This window comes from Vombatus ursinus, unplaced genomic scaffold (assembly GCF_900497805.2).
Source record: "Vombatus ursinus unplaced genomic scaffold, bare-nosed wombat genome assembly UNPS02009062.1, whole genome shotgun sequence".
Lineage (NCBI taxonomy): Eukaryota > Metazoa > Chordata > Mammalia > Diprotodontia > Vombatidae > Vombatus > Vombatus ursinus.
In genome coordinates, this window is record NW_020948840.1 from 6,462,137 (window position 1) to 6,487,291 (window position 25,155).

The following is a 25,155-nucleotide window of genomic DNA, read 5'->3' on the forward strand; positions in this document are numbered from 1 at the left end:
GTCTAGTCTAACTCCAGATTTCAAGGATTGTAATGGGAAAGGAAAAATAGGCATATTTCTACCCAACTTCACTTTCAAAACTTCAAAACTCTACAACACATTTGTCATAATTCCACTCAAAATAAAATTTAAATATAACTTCTACACATTACAATGAATAAATCACTTAAGTTTATTTCCCGTTTCCCAACCTAAGAATTTACCTGGTCTGTAATGCCCTGGTCCCTCTTTCTCTTCTTGCCTAAATGCTATCCATCCTCCAAAGCCAAGCTCAATTCTCACCTCTTCTGTGAATTTAGTCAATCAATCAATCAATATTTGTTTAGTACCTATGTGACAAGCACTATGCTAAGTACTTGAGGATACCAAGAAACATAAAAAACAGTCCAAGCTCAGAGTCTAATGGGGGAGACAAGATGAAGACAACTATATACATCTAGTTACATAGAGAATAAACTGGAAATAATTCTAGTGCCTTCCCTCTGTTAATTAAGAGGGGTTGGGAAAGGCTTCATGTAGAAGGTAGGATTTTAGCTGGGAACTGAAGGAAGCTAGGGAAACTAAGAAGCACAGATGAAGAAGAGGATTCCATATGGGGGACAGACAAGGAAAATGCTCAAGAGTACAGATGGAGTGACTTGTGGAGGACCAGCAAGAAAACCAGTGCACTGGATTGAACATGGGCAATGAGAAAGGGTGTAAGGTGTAAAAAAAAAAAAGATGAGGGGAAAGTTATAAAGGGTTTTCAATGCCAAACAGAATTTTATAGTTCATCTTGAGATGACAGGGAGTTTAAGAAGTAGGCTGCATTTTAAGAAGAACATTCTGACAGTTGAGTAGAGCATAGACTGGAGTGGGTGAGAGACTTGAAGCAGGAAGACCAACCAGTAGACTACTGAAGTAGCCCAGGCGCGAGCTGATGAGGGCCTACAAAGAGGGACAACCTTAGAAGTGACAATGGTGAGGAAGGAACATTCCAACTCCCCCACCTTGACCACTGAGTTGGAGGAAATGAGTGACAATGCTTGAAAGAACAGCGAGACAGGTAGTATCATCAGGAGGAAGCCAGGTCTTAGTGAGGGCCAGAAGACAAAAGGGTGGAAAAGGAAGAGATTTAAGATGAAAGCAAGTTTGTTGACTATGAAGCAGACATTCCAGAAAGCAGGGTGGAAAGAGTATGTAGCTTTAGAGTGGGGTGTTGGAGGGTTCAGGGGAATGGGAATAACGGATCAAGCAGTGTGGATCGAGTGTATGTATCTCTTTTAGTGACTCAGAGTATTTTTTTCATATTGCTGTTGATAAGCTGGATTTCTTCCTTTGAAAATTGCTGTTCATTTCCTTTAACCACTTATCAACTGAAGAATGACTATTACTTCAATAAATTCGATTCCTTCGAAATGAGACATCAGAGAAATCTGCTGCCAAGATTTTCCCCAAATGTTTCCCTTCTATCTGTACTAGGTTTGTTTGTTAAAACTTAAAAAAAAATTATGTAATCAAAACTAGCCATTTTATCTTCTGTGATCCTCTCCATCCCTTTTTTGGTCATGAACTCTTCCCCTATCCTTAGATCCAAGAGGAAATTTCTTCCTTGCTCCTCTGATTTGTTTATTAAATGACCTTTTATATCTTAAAAAGTGTTATTTTTAATATACATTAAAAATTTTTTTAAGTTATGGATTCTCTTTCTCCTTCCTACTCCTCTCCCATTCATTGAGAATATGATATAAATTACACACATGAAACCATGCAAAGCATATTTCAATATTAGTCATGTTGCAAAAAACAGCAAGAAAAATAAAGAAAATGAAAAAAAAATGCTTCAACCTGCAATCTTTTATACCTAAATCATGTACTGATTTGGAAATTATATAGTATATGGTGTCATAAAATCTAATTTCTGTTCACTTTGCTTTCCAGTTTTCCCAACAGTTCTGGGGAATGGCTGAACACATAATTATGAATGCAATGGAATCCTAGTTGCTGTAAGAAAGATGTAAGGGATAGTTTAAGAGAAACACAGGAGAACATTTATAAAATGATGCCATTAAGCAAGCAGAATAATTTATACTTTAACAACAATGTAAAGACAAACAACTTTGATCAATGCAATAACCAACCAAGATTTCAGAGGAATGATGATGAAACATGCTATTGATACCTCAACAAAAAGGTAATGGACTCAAGAAGCAGAAATAGACATACTTTTTTTTGAAATGGCTAATGTGAGAAATATTTTTACTATGTGTCAACTCTAAAATTCTAGTTCTAATGAAAAAGGTCAATAATTAAAAAGATGGCAGAAAGCTACATCTTTTCTGACTGTTGAATGAACAATGAAAAAAAGTGGAATAAAAAGTGAAAAATGGAAACAATATGCTACATTTATATATAAAGGTGCAGGAAAATGGCAAAGTGTCTTGCAAGCCTCATGAGTAAAAGGACCATGCCTTATTTGATCTTTATATCTCCCCTAATACATAGCATGTTATTTATGGAACTAAACTATGAAATAAAGGTACAAGCTAAAAGTTTGGAAGGATGGAAGTTAAGAATAGTAATGAAAAGCACAATAAATGGCAGGAAATAAGTATTTATAGTAGAGATATTAATGAAACTGATTAAATTAAGAATAAATCAGCACACACTCAGCACCTTGAAGGACCAACCAGTCTAAGCCATATGGGTGATTCTAAAAGCAAAGTGGTACAGATGCAACCCTGTCATTGACGGATATGGATCACACATATACCTATTACATGAATAACAGCCACTCACTATCTAATTACTATTAGCTGAAATGTAAAATTTGAGTTCTTTTATATGAACATACCTTGCTGACACTTGGAACACAAACTTTCTTTACATTATTCTATGTAAAAGGGGTCCAGAACACATTACAAACAGGAACAACATGACTAGGGTATTTTGTTATTGTTAGAAGACAAGGCTATTACAATAAAAAATATAATGGAGGAATATTGAGAGAGGCAAGGAGGAATTAACTGTGGGTAGTAGGAGTTGGTCAACAACAAGATAAAAATATGATGAAGTAATATGTGTGTAAGAATGAAAAGCAATGACAAGAATTTGCTGCAACAAGTAGAACCTCTAGGAATCCAGGCAAGGGGTCTTATCCTGGGCTCTATGAACTTGTTTCTAAAAACATTTTTTGTTATTGTATTTTAATTTGATTGGTTTCCTTGTTAATCCTATAGATTTTATTTTATGCACTTAAAAATATTTCAAAGATTTCCAGATTGCTGGAAGGGTCTATGACTAAAAAAATTTAAGATATTGTTCTAGGTACATGTCAGCAATAGCATGGATATGTTATTGTAAGACCATGTAGAAACTGCTATATTAGATATGTTACATACTTAATAGGGTATGAAAACTTGATCTACCATTGTTCATTATTGTAATTATCTTGGAAATATTCAGGAAATGATCCAAGTATCACTTTGTACCTTTGGCTAGTAGACATTATGCTCTGAGTCTAAGGCATACTAGGAGTTAAAGACTTCAGTGCCCTTTGCAAACCCCCTAAAACATGTATAAACCTCTCTAACTAAAATAGTAGTCCATTTCCCTTCCAATGTAGCTTCATAGTCATACTAGAGAAAAATGACTTAAAACTATTAAAATGAAATCTCCCCCAAATTCATTAGGACTTTTGTACCTTTAATGAATGGTTCTGAAACCACCACAATAACTTAACTTTTGTACCGCTTTCTAAGGATATGGAGTTCAACTCGGTGCTATAGCACCCCCTCCTGGTAAACTTCGAGATCAAAGTCAAAATTAAAATGTTGATCAGTCGTTTCAGTCATACCTGACTGTGACGCCATTTGGGGTTTTCTTGGCAAAGATACTAGAATGGTTTGCTATTTCTTTCTCCAGCTCATTTTACAGTTGAGCAAAATGGATGCAAACAGGGTTAAGTGACTTGCCCAGGGTCATACTAGCTAGTAAATGTCTAAGGTCACATTTATACTCCAAAAGATGAGTCTTCTTGACTCTAGGCCTGGCACTGTAATCACTGTGCCACCTAGCTGCCCCTGAATATTTATAGTCATTGATAGTTTAAACAAACATACTATACATCCTCTATATATTAGAGACCTGTTAAGTGCAAGTACAGGTACATACATTCTCTCAAAATAAAATACCAAAAAAAAAAACAACTCATTTTTTAAAAAGTCACAGAATAATTAACATTCTAAGATTATAATCTGGGCAAATCCCCAGATTTTACAGACAAGAACACCTGGGCTGAGAGAAGTAAATGTTCTGTCCAGTGTCACACAAGTAATGACAAAGGTGTTCTTCCAACTTCCAATGTAGCACTGCTCTTTAAAATTCTTATGAAGGATATAGTCTAACCATGAATAGGTGATTTACCTTTTGAATTCATCATGGTAGAATTCTGACTTGCATGTCACCATCTCATTGTTTTGACCTTCTTCACGAGTTCTGACTCCACCAAATACATAGAGTTCCAAGGCAACCCCACAAGCTACAGCCCCAAATCTGATAAGCCAAGAACAGAGTGTTAAATACTAGACACACATATTGGTTTGTACAGTTATCTTAAGTCTTCAGCTTGCTTTAATTCTGTAAAGTGCTAAGTTTTCTGATGAACATGTGGTTTTCCTTTTTTTTTTTCTGCTTATGGACTGAATGAATACTATTCACATGACTAATATTATAGAAAAGCAAATCATCAGCTTTCAAGTGTAAAATGTGACCTAAAGTTTATGGGATGGACTAAAAGTGCAGGAAACACTCAAGAGTTTAGAAGAATTATTATCTGAAGTATTCAGAAAGTCAGAAATTATCCCTACTGTCCCACTAATTTATTATTTATCAAATACCCAGTGTGCAAAGCATTATACTAATAATATCACAGTTTCCATTATTTTGGTTACTTGTAAATTCCTTGAGACTCAGACAATATATAATTAACAACATAAAACAAGGGTTATCTAAATCTATAAGGAATGTGTGAGACAGTTCACAGTTAGCATTTTAAAGTGAAATCTGAGTTGGATCAAATAAGATATATACATAAAGTTCTTTGGAAAACTTAAACACTATAAGTATTAGCTATTATTATTATTTGAAAGAACTAGAGTCAAGAAGAATTTGAGGATGTGAAAGATGGAGTAGAATTAGTATTACTTGATTAAGGCTTAACTTATGAAAAGGTTGAAAGAAGTAGACTAAGAAGGGGGCAGGAGAATAAAGGCAACAGGAATAACAAAGAAGTTTACCTGATTTTAAGTGAAAGGTAAAATGAGGTAAGAACAGGTTATCTAGTACTACTCATATTGTGTTGTAGTTTCATAAAAGGTTAGCAAAGACAGAAAGGTTATCTACTACGCACAAAACTTTTTATCATTTAAGACATTACAAGCAATGGTCTTTCCTATACGGATGCCTAATAAAGGAGAATCTTATTAGTAACTTGCTTTAGTAGCAATGATACTCAGTTTTTTTCTAACCTAACTTATTTATGTTTTTAAAAACTTAAAAAACAATTTTTCTAATTCTCTTCTCAGGGAATGTTGACAACAACTGATCACTTTTCCCCCACATAAATCTTTTAAGAAATCTAGATCCTTAAAAACGGTTAAGTCTTCAGTATCATTTGTCTCTAAATTCTCTCTCTTTTTAAAATGGTCTTGGTTATTGTATCTTCTATTCTTTCCACTTTTTCTAACATGTACAAACTAAGATTAAATATAATGCTACATTAAGAAACTTACTCAAAGATGATTACTTCACAATTCTCACATGTTAAATGAGACTTTCATTAAAATAACCATTCATATCAGCCCCTTGTCTCTTCCCTGGGTACCTTACTTTTCCTTCCTTCTGCCATATGCACTTATTACATTCACTATTTTATATATACAGTTCATAAAAATAAGGAAGCAAGAAATGGTTCCAAATTCTTATGCAATCAATGGCATATTTTATTCTCTAAGAAATATCTTAATCCTATTTTTAAAAAGCAGAAGCAAAAAAATCTATCTAGAGAAATGGAACATAAGCTAAACAAGCTAGTCTTAACACAAAAACATGCTTTGATGATAAGAATTCTTTTAAAATGACTAATATAACAAACTCTGAGATACTTAATTTTATTTACTAAACAAAGTTTAAAAAAAAAACCCTTTTGCTTACCTGCTTTCTTTTAATGGACAAATAGCAGTCCATTGCTGGGTCCTAGGATCATAACACTCCACAGATTCAAAAAGTTTTCCATATGATCCTCCCCCCATTGCATAGATTTTCTTTTTCATAGCTGCATAGCAGCCAATCTTAAAAGAAAGAAAGAAACTTTATCAAATGTAATACTTGGCAATTTAAAATTGGCTATTAGCAAGGAGCCATTTCAGAAATGTAGTAGTTTCAAAAAGTAAAGCTATACTGTTGCCATCATTAAAATTCAATGACTTGAAAATATGTTTCAAAAAGTAACGTGTATAATTTTGATCCTCAGAGAGAGAAGAGGTTATGGCATAAGCCTCAACGAATGTTCGGACCATTTTATCTGAATACTTGCCTAAAACAGTCTCATCTAACACACACACACACACAGAGCCATTATCTTAGGACAAAGGAGAAGTGAAGAAATACCAATGGACATACATTACCATATATAAAAATTAAGAACTCCTAATGAGTCACTGAGTTTACTCAGAATATACTTGCTGTGTAATTGTGGCATTCTAGATATAAAAAAAACCATTTCCTTCAGTACTTTTGTCCCTAAGAAAACAACCATGTCCACATTTGGTTACTAAATGTATATGGAGTGAATTTTAACATCTTACTAGGCTAAAACTCTGAAAGAAATAGTCTTCTATTTTGGTTTATACCTATTAAATCCTAAGGTTGGGTTCCAATAGGAAAAGGCTTCCTCTACAAGCAATGTCAAAATAATTATCTGGAGATGAAGAAATATGAATTTGTCACAAAAGCAAAGACTTCAGAGAAAATAGTTCAATAGTGCTTAGTGCAAGGTACAGTTTTTACCTTTCTAACCATGGTCAAATCAGGCTGTTTTGTCCAGGTTTTAGAATATATATCATAACATTCCATGGAAATCAGCTCTTTGTCACCATCATCACCACCCAAAACATACAGCATTCCATCTATCTCCACAATTCCAAAATTTTGTCTTGCCTAAAAGGACACCAAAGAAATAATTTCATTTTCAAAATAAGTCATATAATTGTGAACTATATACTCAGAGAAGCATTATAATGTAAAAAAGAACATGGATTGGCCTTAATGTAAAAAAAAAAAAGAGTTGGGTGGAAACCCATCTCCAAATACTTACTAGCTGTGTGGCCATGGGCAAGCCACAACCTCTCTGAAACCTCAGTTTCCTCATATGTAAAATGGGCACACACACACACATCCCCGTACAACTTACCTCAGAGTTATGGCCTGGAAAAATGAAATTTTATATATATGTAAAAGCACTGTATAAAAGTCATCTGGTATTGTTATAAGCTCAGAAAACTGATGATGAAACTTAATAGTCACAATATTGAATGTAACATCATTTCAAAATTTAATTTCATTCTATCACAGGGAGTATCAGGGTCAGAAGTCAAAATTCATATTCTATTACTATTTTCTTCTAGGGAATCCTCTAAACTATTTCAAATTCCCTTGAATCTAAGGATCCATTTTATTGAAAACGAATAGATTTATAGAAGCAAACAATCTCAGGGGAAGAAAGAGCCTCACGGTTCATCTAATTCAATTTGTACTTAAACAGAAATCTTCTCTACGACATCCATCCCAGTAAGAAGTCATCTGACCTCTGTCAGAAAACCACCAGTGATGTGAAATCCACCACTACCACCACCAACAAGAGCAGCTCATTCCATTTTTGGACAGCTCTTGATTTATCTGAAACTTTTCTTTATACCTAACCTAAATCTGCTTCTCTTAAGGTTACAGATTAAGAGGTGGTAGTATAGTACTACATACATATCTATCAATATCTATCTATCAATATCTATATCTATATCTGTATTTCAAGAGTGTGGAAACAAAAAACCTGATAGTAACTGCAGTTAATTAGCTGTGGCCAAACTATTTCTGGAATATGATGCGTAGTTCTGGGTGCCACATTTCAGGAAGCCCTTGACAAATGGAAACTGTCCATAGGGAGTCAACTAGGATGGTGAAGGGACTGAAGCTCCATATAAGAATCGATTAAAAGACCTGGAAATGTTTAATATGAAGAAAAAACTCTGGGGAATGGTAATATTATTGTTATATTATGTATTAAATATCTTGCTATATTAAAACATCTGCAGGTCTATCATGTAGAAGAGGGATTACATTTGCTTGCTTGGTCTTAACTGCTATCTGAGGGAGAAATTAGAGAGTCAAATTTCACTTCAATCTAAGGAAAAGAATTCTTAACAATTAGAGCTGGTCCTTCTGGAAAGTAATTTTGACATGTCTCAAAAGTTACTAAACTATGCACACCCCTTGACCCAGCTATATCACTACACTACTACCAAAAAAAGAGGAAGAAGATCCATATGTACAAAAATATTTATAGTAGTTCTTTTTGTGGTAGCAAAGAACTGAAAATTAAGAGGTTGCCCATCAATTTAGGAACAGCTGAACAAATTATAGTATATGAATGTAACAGAATGCTATTGCACTATAAGAAATGATGAAAAGGATAGTTTCAGAGAAACCTGGGAAGACTTGTGTGAAGAGTGAAATGAACAGAACCAGGAGAACAATTTATATTATACTAACAACACTGTGAAGACAAATAACTCAAATACTTATGAACTCTGATTAATGTAATAATCAATCACAATTCCAGAAGAATGGTAAAGCATGTTGCTCATCTCCAGAGGGGTGATGGACTCAAGATGCAGAAAGAAACACATATTTTTACACATGGCTAATGTGAAATTTTGTTTTGCTTGGCTATGCATGGTTGATTTTTTTTAATTTTTCAACTGGGATGAGGGAGGAAAAAAGATTTTTATTTGAGAAATAAAATAAAAAAATTAGAGCTGTTCAAAAATGGAATGCCTTATCACTGGAGGCTGAGTGGACATTGAATCATCACTCCTTAGGGATGTTGTAGAAGAGACTGACACTTCAGGTATGTGTTGGAAGTTATGATCCTTTTTCAGTTCTATGATTCTATGATTTATTAAAGACAGATGGGGATTCAAGTGCAAAGGTTTCTCAAGAAAACATGACTAAGTATTAATCTTGGAGAGTTCACTAGCTGAGGCAGAAGAAAAGCAGGATTACAGCTAGAAAAAGTTTTGATATTATTACTACCAACTTAGTAAAGGAAACTCTGAAGGCTGATTTTGTTGGGTTGGAAAGAGCTATGTTCATAGGTACTGTCCAGACCTAAGAGAGGTACCAGTAAGGCACACTCAGGCTCTTGTGGCTAGAGCACTGGACTTGAAGTCAGGAATATCTGCAGTTCAGTCCCACTCTCTTGACACTTAGTATGTGACTATGGATAAATCATTTAACCTTTCTTTACTCAGTTTCCTCATCTGTAAAATGGGGAAAATACCTACAGGACCTACCTAACAGAGTTGTTATGAGGCTCAAAAGAAATAACATATGAAGAGTAGCTTGCTAATCTTTAAGTGTTAAATAAATGTCAGCTATTATTTCCCATTGAATTGGTCAGGGAATTAATTGGTAGTAGCATGAGCCCTGAGGCTTTAATGGCCACGCTTTTGCTTGCTTATTACTGCTGTACAGTAATTTGCTGGAAAAGCATTATAAATTCAACCAAGGGAAAGAAAAGATCTAGGAAAAATTCATTGAGAAATAGTGATTTATTATTTTTTACCTCATTCATTGGTGGTAATGCACTCCATGAATTAGAATCTGGATCATATTTTTCACCTGAGCTCAGGATCTTTTTATTTTCATCTTGGCCCCCAAATACAAATAAAAATCCTTCTGTAAAACCAAAACAGAAGTCTCAAAATTTATGTTTGATAAAAATCTGCAACTGATTTTAGTCCTAGCTAACAGAACTTTTAACACAAACTATATATTTCTCATGTGAACAATCACACCTCCACACATGCATTGCTGAATGAAATTGGAGAAAAATCATAAAACTGGGGTTGACTAGGTCCACTACAAATTTGTCATGTAACCTCGACTGGTCTCCCACTATGGCAAGGTAATCCTTTTACAGCTCTCTAATTAACTCACTATCCCACTCACCACAGCAGCTTTTCCCAATCTTTTTGTCCTTCCTCAAACCTCTCAAGGTCTCCCCTATCCCCACCCTCTCAGCTGACAACCCTGCCTCATATTTTACTGGAGAAAAAAATGAGGCCACCATTTGCTGAGAGCTCCCTTTTCCTCATCTCACATCACTCAGATACCTTCTGCTACTATCTATGCCTTTACCCGTCTCATACGAAGAGGTGGCACTTCTTGCCAAGACAAAACCTTCTACATGCACAGGTAAATCCCATCTTCTCTAAAAGGTTCCCTCCATCACCCCCACTCTCACCTATCTTTGATCTCTTCCTGTCTACTGGCTACTTCCCTACTGTCTACAAACACGCCCATGTTGCCCTATCCTCAAAAAACCCTCATTTGATTCATCTACACCTGATAGCTATCATCCTATCTTTCTTCTCCATTTTATGGCTAAACTCCTTGAGAAGGCTGTCTAGAATGTGTCTCCACTTCTTTTCCTCTCCCTTGTTTTGTAATACTGTCTTAACTCTTTTAAGAGTCTGGCTTCCAGTCTCATCATTTAGATAGCACTGTTCCCTTCAAAGTTACTGATGATCTTTTAAATGCCAAATATAATGCCTTTTCTCAATCCTCACCCTTCTTGACCACTCTGCAGCCTTTGACAATGTTGATCACCCTTTTCTCCTTGATATCTCCTCTTCTCTCTGTGTTAACATGATCCTACTCTATCTTGGTTCTGCTCCTGTCTAAAAGCTCTTTTTAAATCTCCTTTGCTGGATCTTCTTCCAGGTCATGCCTACTAAAGATGGGTGTTCCTCAGGGCTCTGTCCTGGGCACTCTTCTCTTTTCCCTCTATACTTTTTCACTTGGTGATCTCATCAGTTTCCATAATTTTGATTATCATCTCTATGCTGATTGATGATTCTCAAATCTACTTATCTAGCTCTAAACTTTCTGCTGACCTCTGGTCTCCCATCTCCAACTGCCTATTGGACTTCTCAAATTGGATATCCTGTAGACATCTTAAACTCAAACACATTCAAAACTAAACTTATCTTTCTTCCAAACTCTACCCTCTTCCAAAATTTCCCATTAATAACAAAGGCACAACCATCCTCTCCATCCTCTAGTCACTCAGACTTGCAACCCTGGTATCAACCTCAATTCCCCATATTCGATCTGTTGCCAAGTCTGGCCAATTTTACCTTTGTAACACCTCTCCTATCTATATCCCCTTCTCTCCTCTGACACTCCTACCACTCTTTGTGTAGTCCCTCATCACCTCACATCTGTGTTATTATAACAGCCTGCTGGTTGGTGTGCCAACTTCAAGTCTCTCCCTATTCTAGTTCATCCTCCATTCAGCTGTCAAAGTTTAAAAGCACAAGTCTGACCATTTCTCGCTCACCCCCTAGAAATCAGTTCTTTCTTGCCATCTTCACTACCCAAAAAGTATAACACACCACCTCCCCCAACCCAAGGCACTGCGCCATTCAATAAAATCTGGGGTCTCTCTATCACCTCCAGGATAGAATGTAAAATCCTGTTTGGCATTCAAAGCCCTTCATAACCTCTTCCCCTCACTTTTGCAGTATTCTTACATCTTATATGCCTCACCCCAGTACTCCAGCAAAACTGGCTTCCTTGCTCTTTGCACAAGACACTCTATCTTTGTACTCCAGGAATTTTTTTTGTCAGTCCTCCATGTCTGCAATGCTTTCCCCCTCCTCATTTACTTCAAGTACCTTCTACAGGAAGCTTTTTCTAATTTCCTCTAATTCTACTGTCTTCCCTTTTGATTATCTCCAATCTATCCTGCATATATCTTGCTCGGACATACTTTTTTGCATGTTATCTCCCCTCATTAGATTGCTAGCTCCTTGACAGTAGGAACTGTCTTTTACTTTTCATAACCTTAACATTCAGCACTGTGCCTGACACATAGTAGGTGCTTAACAAATGCTTACTGACTGACAATCAACAATATTCTACACTCTAGCTCCCTAAGTCTTCAATATTACCACTTCCTTCTCCAATTGCTGATCATTTCAGTAGCAATCAAAGCCCAGAGATGCAAACCAGGATTCAAATGCACAACACTAAGCCAGCAGTGGTTCTCAAACTTTTGTCTCAGGACTGCTTTAGATTCTTAAAAAATTATTCAGGACCCATCAGAGCTTTTGTTTATATGGCCTATATCTGCCAATATCTATCATATTAGAAATTAAAATGTCTTAGTGTTATTATGAAAATAGTTTTGACCTCATGGACCCCTTGAAAGGGTCTCAGGGATCCCTGGACCATATTTTGAGAACTACTGTTCTAGAGAATATTATTTCACTTGTATCTTCCCATGATCTCTATTCATGGTGCTAAATTCCTTGCAATAATATGTTTCATTTTTTACAAATTATAAATATTATACTCTTATCTTTAAGTTATAACTGATGCCGTGTCCTAACTTGCTCTCCTTTTCCATCTTTCAGATAGTTCCTACAAAACCAACTCCTCCAAGAAACTGTCTCTAACTTACAGAGGAATGATATCAGGGACCTCTGTCAGGATAGGAAGATAGTGTTACAGATATCAAGTTTGAGAGAGAATGTACCATTATGATCCTTCTATTTGAATCAATAAGCATCTGTTAAATACACCAGACAGATAAGCTGCGTTTCAAAAATTAGGCTGGTGTGGAAAAAACTACCAAGGAAACAAGTTCTATTGGCTATTGTTATTCCAAAGTTTCCAGGCCTTCACTATTGAATTTCAACATAATTCAACTTCAGGAGCTTGTATTTGAGATAAAGACTTTTCAATCATGAAAACATGTGAACTTATATATAAATTCATATAGCATGCACAATCTTAATATTATAAATTTAGAATGTTAACTGGAGGTCTGTGACCTTTTTTTTTTTTTAAAGTTTTGGTAACTATAGTTAAATATAATTGTTTTCCCTTGTAATACTATGTTTTGTATTTTATGTATTCAAAATCATTATTCTGGGGAGTCTATAGGCTTCACCATACTTCCACAAAGAGAGCTGGCAACCAGCTGAGCTGTGGTAGCATCAACTTTTCCTATTAGTATATATAAGAAAAGGCTGGATAATATGTACAATAGGATCACTTTCATAAACATATGAGCCAAGAAATAGATACCATTTGTGCTCTAATGCTTTAACATTTAGTTGCTTTTAATTTTGAATCTCATTTCAAAGAAAACTATATAAAATGTCTTCCATTTAAAGAACACTTATTTCTAAAATACTTTCACATTTTTCCTCACAAAAACTTTGTAAGTTATTTTAGGATTTCAGACAAAGATCCTGAGAGGCAGCGCTGTACAGTGGATAAAGAGCAGTCCTCAGTGTCAGGAAGACCTTGATCCAAGTCCCATCTCTAGCACACACAGGCCCAGGCAAGTCCCAGTCTCTCAGTGTCCCATGCAATTCTTTAAGTCTATATACCTTACAGAAGAGCTACCAATCTGCATCAGTGGAGCAAGTTCCTCCCAGGGAACTCCCTACAATAGGAGGCAGAGTGGTACAATGCAAAGAGTATTGGGTTTGGAGTCAAACCCCAGCTCTGTCACTTACTAGCTATGTGACCTGTGACCTTGGCTAAACCTAAAATCTCCGGGTTTCACTTTCCTCATTTATAAACAACAACTAAGGTCCTTTCTGGCTCTAAATCAAAGATCCTACAGAAGTTTTATGACTTAGATTTTATTATACAGATAGTGATGAAAATGCCCAATTATAAATGAAAAATCTAGCATCAGCGATATGATAGAAAGGATTCTTTCAGATCAAAGAGATGTCCCCTCCCCTCCGCAGCTTTATCTATGACACTTACTGAGTACTGGGTCCTTATTTCCTTATCCTCATTTTAAAAGCCTGAATTGTATTCTTAGATGTAGTATAACCAAGTCTCCCCTATTCTTTTTTTTTATTTCTTTACATAGAGAAGAAGCTATATCCTTTATTAAAGTTACTGGAAAGATTTTTATTTTTTTCTTCAACTTATTATTATCATTTTATTAAATATTTCCCAATTACTTGTTAAAAAAATTTAACACTCATTTTAAAAAATTCTGAATTCCAAATTCTCTCCCTCCCTTTTCTCCCTCCTCTTTGAGAAGACTGATATCAATTATACATGTGAGGTCCCCCCATTCTTAAAACTTTTACTTGACTCTACTATACCCTCAATCTGTAGTCCTATATCTTTCTTCTCTTTCTTCACCCAATTCCTACAAAAAAGCCATTAGTACTTGTTGTCTCTGCTTCCTCTCTTCTCATTCATTTCTCAAACCTTTGAAATCTGGCTCTCTACCTCATTACTCAACTGTAACTGTTCTCTCCATAGTAACCAAAAATCTCTTAAATTGAGGAATCTGATAATCCTTTCTCAGTCCTAATCCTTCTCAACCTAATTGTTGCATTGAATACTGACCACCCTCTTCTCTTCTGGATATTTTCAATTATGTGTCCAGTCTCCTTTCTTGGCAGTCCCTCACTATGGATACTCCCCAAGGCTCTAACCATGGTTCTCTTCTCTATTCTTTTTTTTTTTTTGGTGATCTCATCAACTAATTTCCATGAGTTCATTATCATTTCTATGCAGAGGGCTCACTGGTCTATATATTCAGCGCCAGTTCTCTTCCCTAAGCTTCACTTCAAAAATCATCTTCAAAAGGGATATCCTGAAGAAATCTCAAACTCAAAACGTTTAAAATGTTCCCTCAAATGTTCCCTTCTTCCAAGCTTCCTATTTCTGTTGAAAGCACCATTATTTTTACAGTATCTCAGTTTTGTAATCTTAGTGTTATCTATAGAGCCAATCAACCGACAATCTTACCTTTTCTGAATTTACAACAGCTCTTGCATCTGGCCCCTTCCCCTGTATTCATTTAGCCATCACCCTAGTTAAGTTCTTCAATCCCCTCTTGTTTATCTTATTACAACAGCTTTCTAATTGGTCTCTGCCTCAAGCCTCTCCTCATAATGGCCCATACTCCACATAGCTGCCAAAACGATTTTCTCCTTGAGTACAGATTTGACCATGTCACTACTCTAATTAAATCAACCTTAGTAGCTTCCTATTGCCTCAAGGGTCAAGTTAAAAGTCCTCTGTTTAGCTTTAATGCTCTTTAGAACTTGGCTTCAAACTGTCTTTCCAACCTCAATGGACATCATTCCCCCTCCTGTCCACACTCATTGATCTAGTCAAACTTACTTTTTCTCTAATCCTCACCCATGATACCCCATTTCCCATTTTTGTGCCTTTGCCAATGGCCATTCGCTATACCTAGACTGTACTCCTTCCTGATCTCCAAACTCTTCTTTTACGATGAAGCTCAAGCATCATCTTCTGCATGAAACCTTTCTTAATATATCTGCTTTTGCCCTTCATCCCAAACTACCCTGTCTTAACTACTTTACAGTTACTTGGAGTAATTCTCTTTATCTTAATTTTGCCTGCTTAATATGTATTTGTTGTCTCCTCCCTAAGAATGTCAGCTCCTTGAGAATAAAGATTGTTTCATTCATTCTACTTGTATCTTCAGTGCTTAGCATAGTTCATATAATAGGCACTTAATATTTACTGAGTAATATTACATTTTATAAAGTTGCACCATACTAAACAATTCAGGTGCAACTGTACACCATTTTATCTTGTGCCAAAAAGTAACCTTTAATAGAAAATAGATACCTGCTGAAAGTACTCCATGGTTAAGTCTTGGAACACTTAATGGGGCCAATTCAATCCAGAGCTGCCTATTAGGGTCATAAAGAGGGCACATACAACGCATCACTGCTGTTGGTTTCCTTGAACTAAAGAACACATATAGAAATTAATTCATTTGCATTTTTTCCTTTAGACCATAGTATTATAACGAAATTTCATATCTTCAAAGAGTATTACTAAAAAACTGGTAAGTACTACATATTTTAGAGACTCATATAGAAAAATAAACATTTTGCATTCTATTTTACATAGGAAATAATATTCTTTAAGTCATTTTTCAGGCAACTGATACCAATTACTTACACTCTTTCTTCACCACCAACAGTTACTATGCATTCAGAATAACCCCTGGGTTTGAAAGATGCTAGCATTGCTTCTCCTTGTTGTGGTTGGCTGAGTGGTATATTGCTACATTCTTTGACGATCTCCCGTACTAATGGTTCACTCAACATCTGTTCCCGTAAATAACTGGAGTCTAACCCTGAAACCCATAGAGCTGACATAACATCCTTCATGTGGACCTGAAGAACAAGAATATGAAATTGGGGAAAATGTAGGTGGGAGAAAAGGAGGGAAAAAGTAAATAAATATTTTTAAAAATACATAATTTTTCTATAATTCACTATCTCACTGCTCAATTCCCCACCTCCCCAAAATCTAAAATGTACTCACAGTTAAGTCAGATTATTAGTATTTACTAAGCACCAGTACTGTATTCTTAGATATACATCCCCCAAAGTTACTGAACTACAATCATAAATATGTTTTTTCCTACCTTGCTAGTGTTATTCCTTCTATTAGTGCATTCTGTAACACATCTACTCCTCCTCATTTGTGTTTCTTGTTACCCTGTGCTCTATTTTCAATGGCTTGCCACTATCACACTTCAGAAGCAGAAGGAGGTTGCATAAGACTAAAGGCGATTTTGTATTTTAGTTTTTTCAAGGGTAGTTATGGCCAAAGAGTTTGTCATACAGATTAACTTGATGGTGATGAGTCTCAGGTTAGTCTTCAGATAGCAGGTAATGGGGACGCATATGAAGCCTCTCCAGCGCTGTAAAATGTACTAGGGCTGGCACTCTAGGATCCCCTCCCCCCCGCCCACACCCTACCCCACGACATACCAAAGCAGAACATAGGATTTTGGAGTTGGAAGAATTTTTACAAGTCATCTAGTCCAACCCTTTCATTTTACAAACAGGGAAATAGAGGCCAAGAAGAGCCAAGTGACTTGCTCAAAGTCATACACAGTGATAATCAGAGCTGGGATTCAAATATAGGCCTTATTCCAAAACCAGTAGTTTTACCTCAATACCATTCAGAGGAAAACTTTGTTATATACTATGGCTTATATTTCATATATATGGACATACAAGAGGTCAACTGACCTAAACTATAATGAACATATCCATCCTCCCTAAGAAAAAAAAAATTATACGTAGAAATAGTTTACTTGGCCTAGAAAATAGTGTCAGTTACATCTTTTAACGTCAGCCTTATAAAGAAACATAGGAAATTAAAAGTTCAAAGACATCCTCAGAACACATGAATCTTTTGTTTACCTTTAATGCAGTACTGTTTACCTAAAAATATGTAATATACAAATATGCACATAGTTTTTTTTAATGATTTACATTGTTAATTTTGAAGTAATCACTGTTAATTGAACTTGAGACTTAATTTTGGTATTTTTTATATTTTCATAGCTCACTAATTGGTATATTCTGTGGCGTATCCTTGAATTTATACAATTTCAAAATTTTTTTATCCTGAAAAATAAATATTAGAACCATTTATAAGCATTATAGATTAACTAAGAGGCAGCATAGTACAGTAGAGAGCTGTCCTCAGAGTCAGGAAATCCCACCTCTAACACACCCCATTAAGAGACTTTAGGTTAGTCATTTAACTTCTCAAGTAGCCCAGACAATTCTCTAAGACTCTAAATTATAGAGAAGGTACTGACCTGCAGACACATAGTTTCCTCATCACTGAGTTCCTTTTAATCAAAGGAAATACAATTCCAGGCCTTAGCTTACAGATTAACAAAGAAATACAAAGCTGTCTTCAATATCCTCAACATCCAGTCAACCTCAGGCACAAAGATGAAGCAAAGGGGACCAAGAGCATTCTAGTCATGGGAAACAATCAGTGAAAAGGCAGAGTTGGATGACAGAGCATCAGCAGAGTTGGATGATGGAGTATCAGGTTCAAGGATTTAGTAACAAGGCCAGTGTCGCTGGATTATAGAATGTTTGGAGGAGAATAAAGTGTCAGAAGCCTAGAAAGGTAAGAATGGGCCAGATTATGAAGGGCTTTAAAATCCAAACGGGATATTATATTTGATCCTGGAGGTAACAGGGAGTCACTGGAGTTTGGTGAGTAGGGAGGGAACAACATGTTCAAATCTGTACTTTAGGAAAATCACTTTGGCAGCTGATTGGAGGAATAGATTGGATTGAATGAGACTAGAATGGGGAGAGACTTTAGATAGGGAAAGTAATTAGATCGCTACTGTAATAGTCCAGGTGAGAAGTGATTATTGCCTGTTCAAGGTGGTGGCTTTATGACAGAAGGGAACATATATAAGATACTATGAAGGTAAAAACAATAAGATCTGACACTAGAATAAATATGGGGGGGGTTGAGTGTGAGAAGTAGAGGATAACACTGAGAGTGACTGGGATGATGGTGTCCTCTAAAGAAGTAGAGAAGTTTGGACGGAGATAGGTTTTGGGGAAAATTTAATGAGTTTTGTTTCAAACATGCTGAGTTTCATCCCCAGGACATATAGTTAGAGATGTCTGATAGGCAGGTGGTGATGGCAGTATGGAGATCAGGAGAGATGTTATCAGGGGTGGGGAAACCTTTGGCCTCAAGGCCGTATGTGGCCCTCTAGGTCCTCAAGTGTGGCCCTTTGACTGAATCCAAACTTTACAGAATCCCTTAAATAAAAGGATTTGTTCTGTAAAACTTGAACTCAGTTAAAAGGCCATGCCCAAGGACCTAGAAGGCCACATCCTTGCTATAAATAAATAAGTAAATCTAGGAATCATTTGTATAGATATGATCAATTGGAGCTAATGAAATCACCAAATGATATACAGAGGGAGAAGAGAAAATGATCCAGGACAGACCTTTGGGGGGCGCCTGGAGGAAGATCAAGGAAAGGAGATTGAGAAGGAGAAGTCAGGTAGGAGGAAAATCAGGAAAGAAGCATGTCATAGAAACCTAGGGAGAAGAAAATGATTTCAGAAAAACCTGGAAAGACTTACATGAATAATGCAAAGTGAAGTGAGTAGCACCAGGAGAACATTGTACACAATAACAGCAATTTTGTATGATGAATTGTGAATGACTTAGCTATTCTCAGCAATACAATGACACTAGACAATTCCAAAGGACTCATGATAAAAAATGCTATTCCCCTCCAGAGAAAGAACTGACGGAGTCTGAATGCAGAACAAAGAATACCATTTTTACTTTGTTTTTTTCATGGTTTTTTTTTTTTTGGTCTGTTTTCTTTCACAACATACCTAATATGAAAATATGAAATGTATAACCTATATCAAACTGGAGAGAGATAGAGAATTTGGAACTCAACATTTTAAAAATGAACGTTAAGTTGTTTTTACATGTAATTGGGAAAAAATAAAATATTTTTTAAAAAAGAAAGAAATGGAGGGTGAAAGACAAAGGGGTTGAAATATAGAGGAAATGATAAAAGATTATGATCAGATAAAGGAATTTCAGAGCTCATGAACATGGAAGTGGAACACTTGTGGATAACTAGGTCAATGCTTGTTAACTAAAGTGAGGTGGAGGATTAGGTCATTAGAATTGAATAGCTTGGTGAACTGGCAAGTCAGGGAGCTTTTTTGCCCTTCAATTTATTATTTATTTATTTTAAACTTTCTTTTAGTTAGGGAGTTCTGGAGGAGTTTCAATAGTTTTGTTGAAGAGCACTAGTATGAGGGCAGACAGAAAGACTTGTGAGTCAGGCACTGAATTCATTAAGGAAGGGAATATCTCAGGGGTCAGTAGATAATAACTATGAGACTCCTAACTGGATGATAAATTTGGATCAAATACACCTCAGGGAAGAGTAAGTGATGATGGTAGAGGCAGAGTCTAGAAGTGGCAAAGGGGGAACAATGATTATTTACTCTTTCACCACAGACATCTGCTCCTCATAACAACAAAAATAATCCTCTCTTCCATGTAATTAATCTAAATACCAAGGAAAAGTTAAGTATATTAAGACTACAAGCATGCATTTATAATTCATCCAGGAGGGTTTACTATATTTAATTATCAATAAATGTAAAAACAAATATTTTAAATGCATATATATGAAGAAAAATTAGCAGCACAATCCTAAAATGTATTAAGAGAAATCAGCAAATTTGATAGCTAAAATTCAAAATAACATAGGTAGTGTCTTATTGATAATGAGAATGTCTGACTTAGAAAACTTACATAAGGGAACAGTAAATGAAGGCTCACTCTTCCCCTGCCTCTCCATCAAATACCTCAAGTTCCTTTACTACAGATCACATTCACTGTTACTCTGACTGGACCTAGAACTGTGTGACCTCTTCTTTCTGTGCTGCAGTTTGTTTCATTATATGTTACATGAGGATGTTGGACTAGATTCTTAACCTGGGCTATACAAAGTTTTTCTTTTCTAATTTTGATAACTGCATTTCAATGTAATTGGCTTCCTTTGTAACCATATGTAGTTTATTTTATGCATTTAAAAACACTATTATGAGGGGCAGCTAGGTGGCGCGGTGGATAGAGCACTGGCCCTGAGGTCAGGAGGACCTGAGTTCAAATCCGGCCTCAGACCAAACACCTGACACTTACTAGCTGTGTGACCCTGGGCAAGTCACTTAACCCCAATTGCCTAAAAAACAAAAACAAAACAAACAAACAAAAAAAAATCACTATTATGAGAAAGTGTTCACAGGCTTTACCAGATTTCCAAAAGGGTCAAAAACAAACAAACAAAAGTTAAGAAGCTCTGGACTAGATGATACCTAAAGTAACTTTCATCTTAGACAGTCTATGGTTCCATACTGTTGAACAAGATTTTTTTAAAAATTTAGCTTCTCGGGGCAGCTAGGCAGCACAGTGGATAGAGCACCGGCCCTGGATTCAGGAGGACCTGAGTTCAAATCCGGCCTCAGACACATAACACTTACTAGCTGTGTGACGCTGGGGGCAAGTCACTTAACCCCACTGCCTAACCAGAAGAACAAATTTAGCTTCTCCCTAAAAAAATTTTTTTTTAAACATCCATTTAAAATTTTTTTTGGGTTCCAAATTCTCTCTCCCCCCCCCCATTAAGAAGGAAAGCAATGTGATACGCAAAACATATTTCCATATTAGTCATGTTGCAAAAAAGAAAAGCAAGAAAAAGAAAGTGAAAAAATTATGCTTCAATCTGCACTCAGACTCCATCAGTTCTTTCTCTGAAGGTGGAGAGTATTTTTCAACGTGAATCCTTTGGAATTTGTCTTGGATCACTGTTTTGATAAGAGTAGCTAAATCTTTCATAGTTAATCATCGTTACAATATTGCTGCTACTGTGTACAACTGAACTAGATTTCTAACCACTCTCCTGTCTTTGCTACTGCCCACACATAGGAGTCAAACAAAACCCTTCTAATCAAAATCCCTTCCTCCAAAGTAAACAAAGAAAATAAACCCACAGGACTTCTGGTCAGAACACTAACAGAAACCTTTTAAGTCTCTACTTCTTGTTATGTAATTGATCTTTTCTTTCTCTGCCTATGAGTTCTGAGTTCTGAGTTCTATTCTACTCTCTACCACACTTATCTGAGGACCTCAGCAGAAGCTAAATAATGCAAGAGGGAAGCCTCAAACGGTTGGAGTAGGTGTGTTACTGTTAGCCCACTTGAAATTTATAACGAATGTTCTCTTAAGTACAAATGTACCAAAGAATGATTGGATTCCATAGTATAGTTAGGACTTGAAGACAATAATAGTTTATTTTAAATAGACCTCCGTGGATTGGCATGAGAATTTATTCACATTTTATATAGCACTATTTCTATGTGTTCTATCTATTTCAAGGGTTCCAAACAACCCTTGTTATTAAGAAGATGCATTCCAAAAACTGATCAACTATAAAATAGGAATAATATCTTTAACACTTACTACACATGGGTTGCTATGAGGCTCAAATGAAGTAATGTATATCAAGTGTTTGCAAACCTCAAAGCACTATATTCAGTTCAGTTATTATTCTTAATCTAAGCATTGCTTGAGTTACTTGTTCCAACAGAATGAAAGCTTCTTGAGGGCACAGATTATTTCATTTTGTCTTTGTACCTCCAGTGCTTACTTAGCTTGTTGAATTAAATTCAATTTGTAAGTTTCTTAGGATAAAGCAAAACAGACAAACAACTAAAATAAATATTCCGAAAGACAAATTAGAAGCATTACCAACTTCAAATGTCTCTACAGTACCTTTCTTATTTCTGAATCATGGGATATCCATCGAATAACTGCTTCGAATACATATCTTTCATTGCCAACATTTAACTTCTCAAGAGAAATCACTTCTTTCAGCTTTTGAGGATTTAGTTCTAAGAATTCTTCAGTGCTGCTGACATCTCGGAAATGAGTCTCCAGGTATTCCGTAGCAAGATAATGTACATGATGCAAACAATAATGCAGTGCAAAGTCTCTAATGCCAATGCAGTTCTCAGCAGCAATGCAACCTTCCAAAAATTCGCAGCAGAGAGTTTTCAGATCTGTCAACAGCAACAAGTCTGCTGCTTGAACAACATCTTGGATTGTGTCTTCATTCAGCCTGATCTGTAAGAATTTTACATACATATTTTGTATTCAAAACTAAATTCCAAACACTTGAAACCAAAAGTACTGACAACTTTTTTTTTTAAGCACAAGTTGAAGGCACCCTGAGCAAGAAAAGGGGGAAAAGAAGAATGGATAATGGATGCCTTTTGTGGACAGCTTCCATCAACATTCAGCTCAAATAACTTTCTGTTGGAGGCTTTTTCTGGTCCTAGAAGCTGCTAGTACTTTCCCTTCTATAATTCCCTTGCTGCTACACTATATATATATCCTTCTATACCACTATATGTACAAGTCTCCTCCATTAAAATATATGCTTATTGAGGTAAGAGATTGTCTTTAATTCTTGAGAATGGCATGTCCTGGTTAACTGAATTTTCTGGTTAACATATTATCTCTTAAAATGTCACCATCATTACTGGTGAAAATTTTGTTTGTTTTCTTGCCAGTATATTGAACAAATTTTAAGTCAGGATCTTGTAATATTTTAGTCATTATTTTGAATATCAAGCATCATGTAGTACCATAGCTCTACAAAGTATAAGAGATAGATTTGAATTTGTACTAATCTTTAGAACAACTCTCAAAAAGTTGCTTCTCAGAAAGAAATTTTTTTGGTCTTGTTTTCTTATATTTCACCCAAATGGCTTCCAATTCTAGCCTCAGGACCCCTACCACCTCCCCACTTGTCAAAAGACCTTTGTAATCTTTCTAGAATCACTTATCCACTATTAAGAACATCCCAAAGAGTTAGTAAGTAGCTAACCTTTAATCAGAAATGAAAAGAAATAATTCCACAGTATCATCAAAGCAATTTTTAGTGTGCTTCTCACAGTATAATCAAAATATAATTGTAATAATCTTAGATGACAGGAGTCTAAAGTTGCTGGACTTGTCTGTCATATGACAGGGACTGGAATATTGCTCAAGCCATATCAGTACTCAGTAAGGTGAAGTTTTCTCAAGAAACATACTTGAAAAAGCAAAAATGTATCACATTGAATAAAACTCTTGTCAGAACCTTTTGTATGCATATTACATTACAGTTACAACTTTAAATTAAATGGGAGAATAAAACAGAGGTTTAAAACAAGGTTTTAAAATTCAACCTGGAAGCTAAAATGTTGTTCATGGACTTTATTCAAAACAAGCTGTACATGAACTAACTTCCAATCATTGCACAAAACTGTATTTTCATGGGAAAGCAAAACAAAATTAACTTAAATTCAGGAGGAACGTCATGAAACCAAATCTAAAGTTCATAACGTTTGGGGATCGTTACTTGACTACAGGCAGGATGCAAACCTGTAACTGACAGACTGGACAGGGAGAAAAAGGTAAAAAGGAAGGGAATCAAAGAGAAGAGGAAGAGTGGTAAAATAAAGGAAAGATAAAGGATAGAGATGAAAAGACTATTACTATATATTAGATAGATCAAATCTATTCTAGCATAACCAAAGTAGGAAACTCTGTAGCTGAATGTAATTCCTCCTTTGAATTCATAGCACCTTATGTGTAAATCCCTAATATTCCACCTTGTGTTAGTTGTGTATGGTTTGTCTGCCTTCCTAGATTATAAGACCTTTGAATATCTTATTGTAACACCTCTCTTAGTGTCTAACCTAACCCAAGGCCTTGCATATAGAGTAGGACCTTAACATTCATTGAATGAAAATATACTAACTTATACTGTTTGGGAAAAGTGTGTCCTCCATGTTATCTTCCAAATGACATTTTGGAGTAGGGAAAATAAGAGTTAAAAAAAAAAACAACAAGTTTCAAATCACTTTTTTCTCCCTTACTCCAGAGATTTAGGAGACATAGGGGAAGGGGTGTAGATATAGAGTATTGGCATATAAAAGTAGAAAAAAATTAAGGCAAGAAAAAGTTACTCCTGTGACAGTGGTCTTAAGTTATTATCAGTGAGACTGAGATAAGTATAGGGTATATATACTAGCCACAGTTTGGGGGAAATGGTCACAGAGGACTAGTTCTACAAAATTATTTCTAAAATCCAAGATTTTGGCTTTTATATATAACAGGTTTTCCAGGCCAATGGAAATATTGCGAACTCTAACACTTCCGGGGGGTTGAAGGAATAAAAAAAAAGAAAAAGAAAAGAAAACCTAGGGGCAACAAGGTATCCCTTTTCCTTATATTCCTGGAAATATGCTGGGAGCAGGAAACAGAATGGCAAATTGGAAAGTCATAGCTTCCCTAGACCTCAATTTCTGCATCAGTAAAATGAACTGTTTGGACAAGATGGTTTCATCTGTTTACAATGCTATTGCTGTGGTCCAC

At 35.8% G+C, this 25,155-nt stretch overlaps 1 protein-coding gene across 1 annotated transcript in view; it reads right to left on the bottom strand.

Moving 5' to 3' along the window:
• Positions 1-25,155, bottom strand: part of GAN (gigaxonin) — a 69,120-nt gene that overhangs the window by 1,557 nt on the left and 42,408 nt on the right. The window contains exons 3-9 of the mRNA XM_027850468.1: positions 22,504-22,854; positions 16,309-16,526; positions 15,970-16,091; positions 9,881-9,993; positions 7,048-7,197; positions 6,193-6,329; positions 4,405-4,533 (exon numbers count right to left, since the gene is read on the bottom strand). Coding sequence (XP_027706269.1) covers positions 4,405-4,533; positions 6,193-6,329; positions 7,048-7,197; positions 9,881-9,993; positions 15,970-16,091; positions 16,309-16,526; positions 22,504-22,854 — 1,220 coding nt within the window. The remainder of the gene's footprint in view (positions 1-4,404; positions 4,534-6,192; positions 6,330-7,047; positions 7,198-9,880; positions 9,994-15,969; positions 16,092-16,308; positions 16,527-22,503; positions 22,855-25,155) is intronic.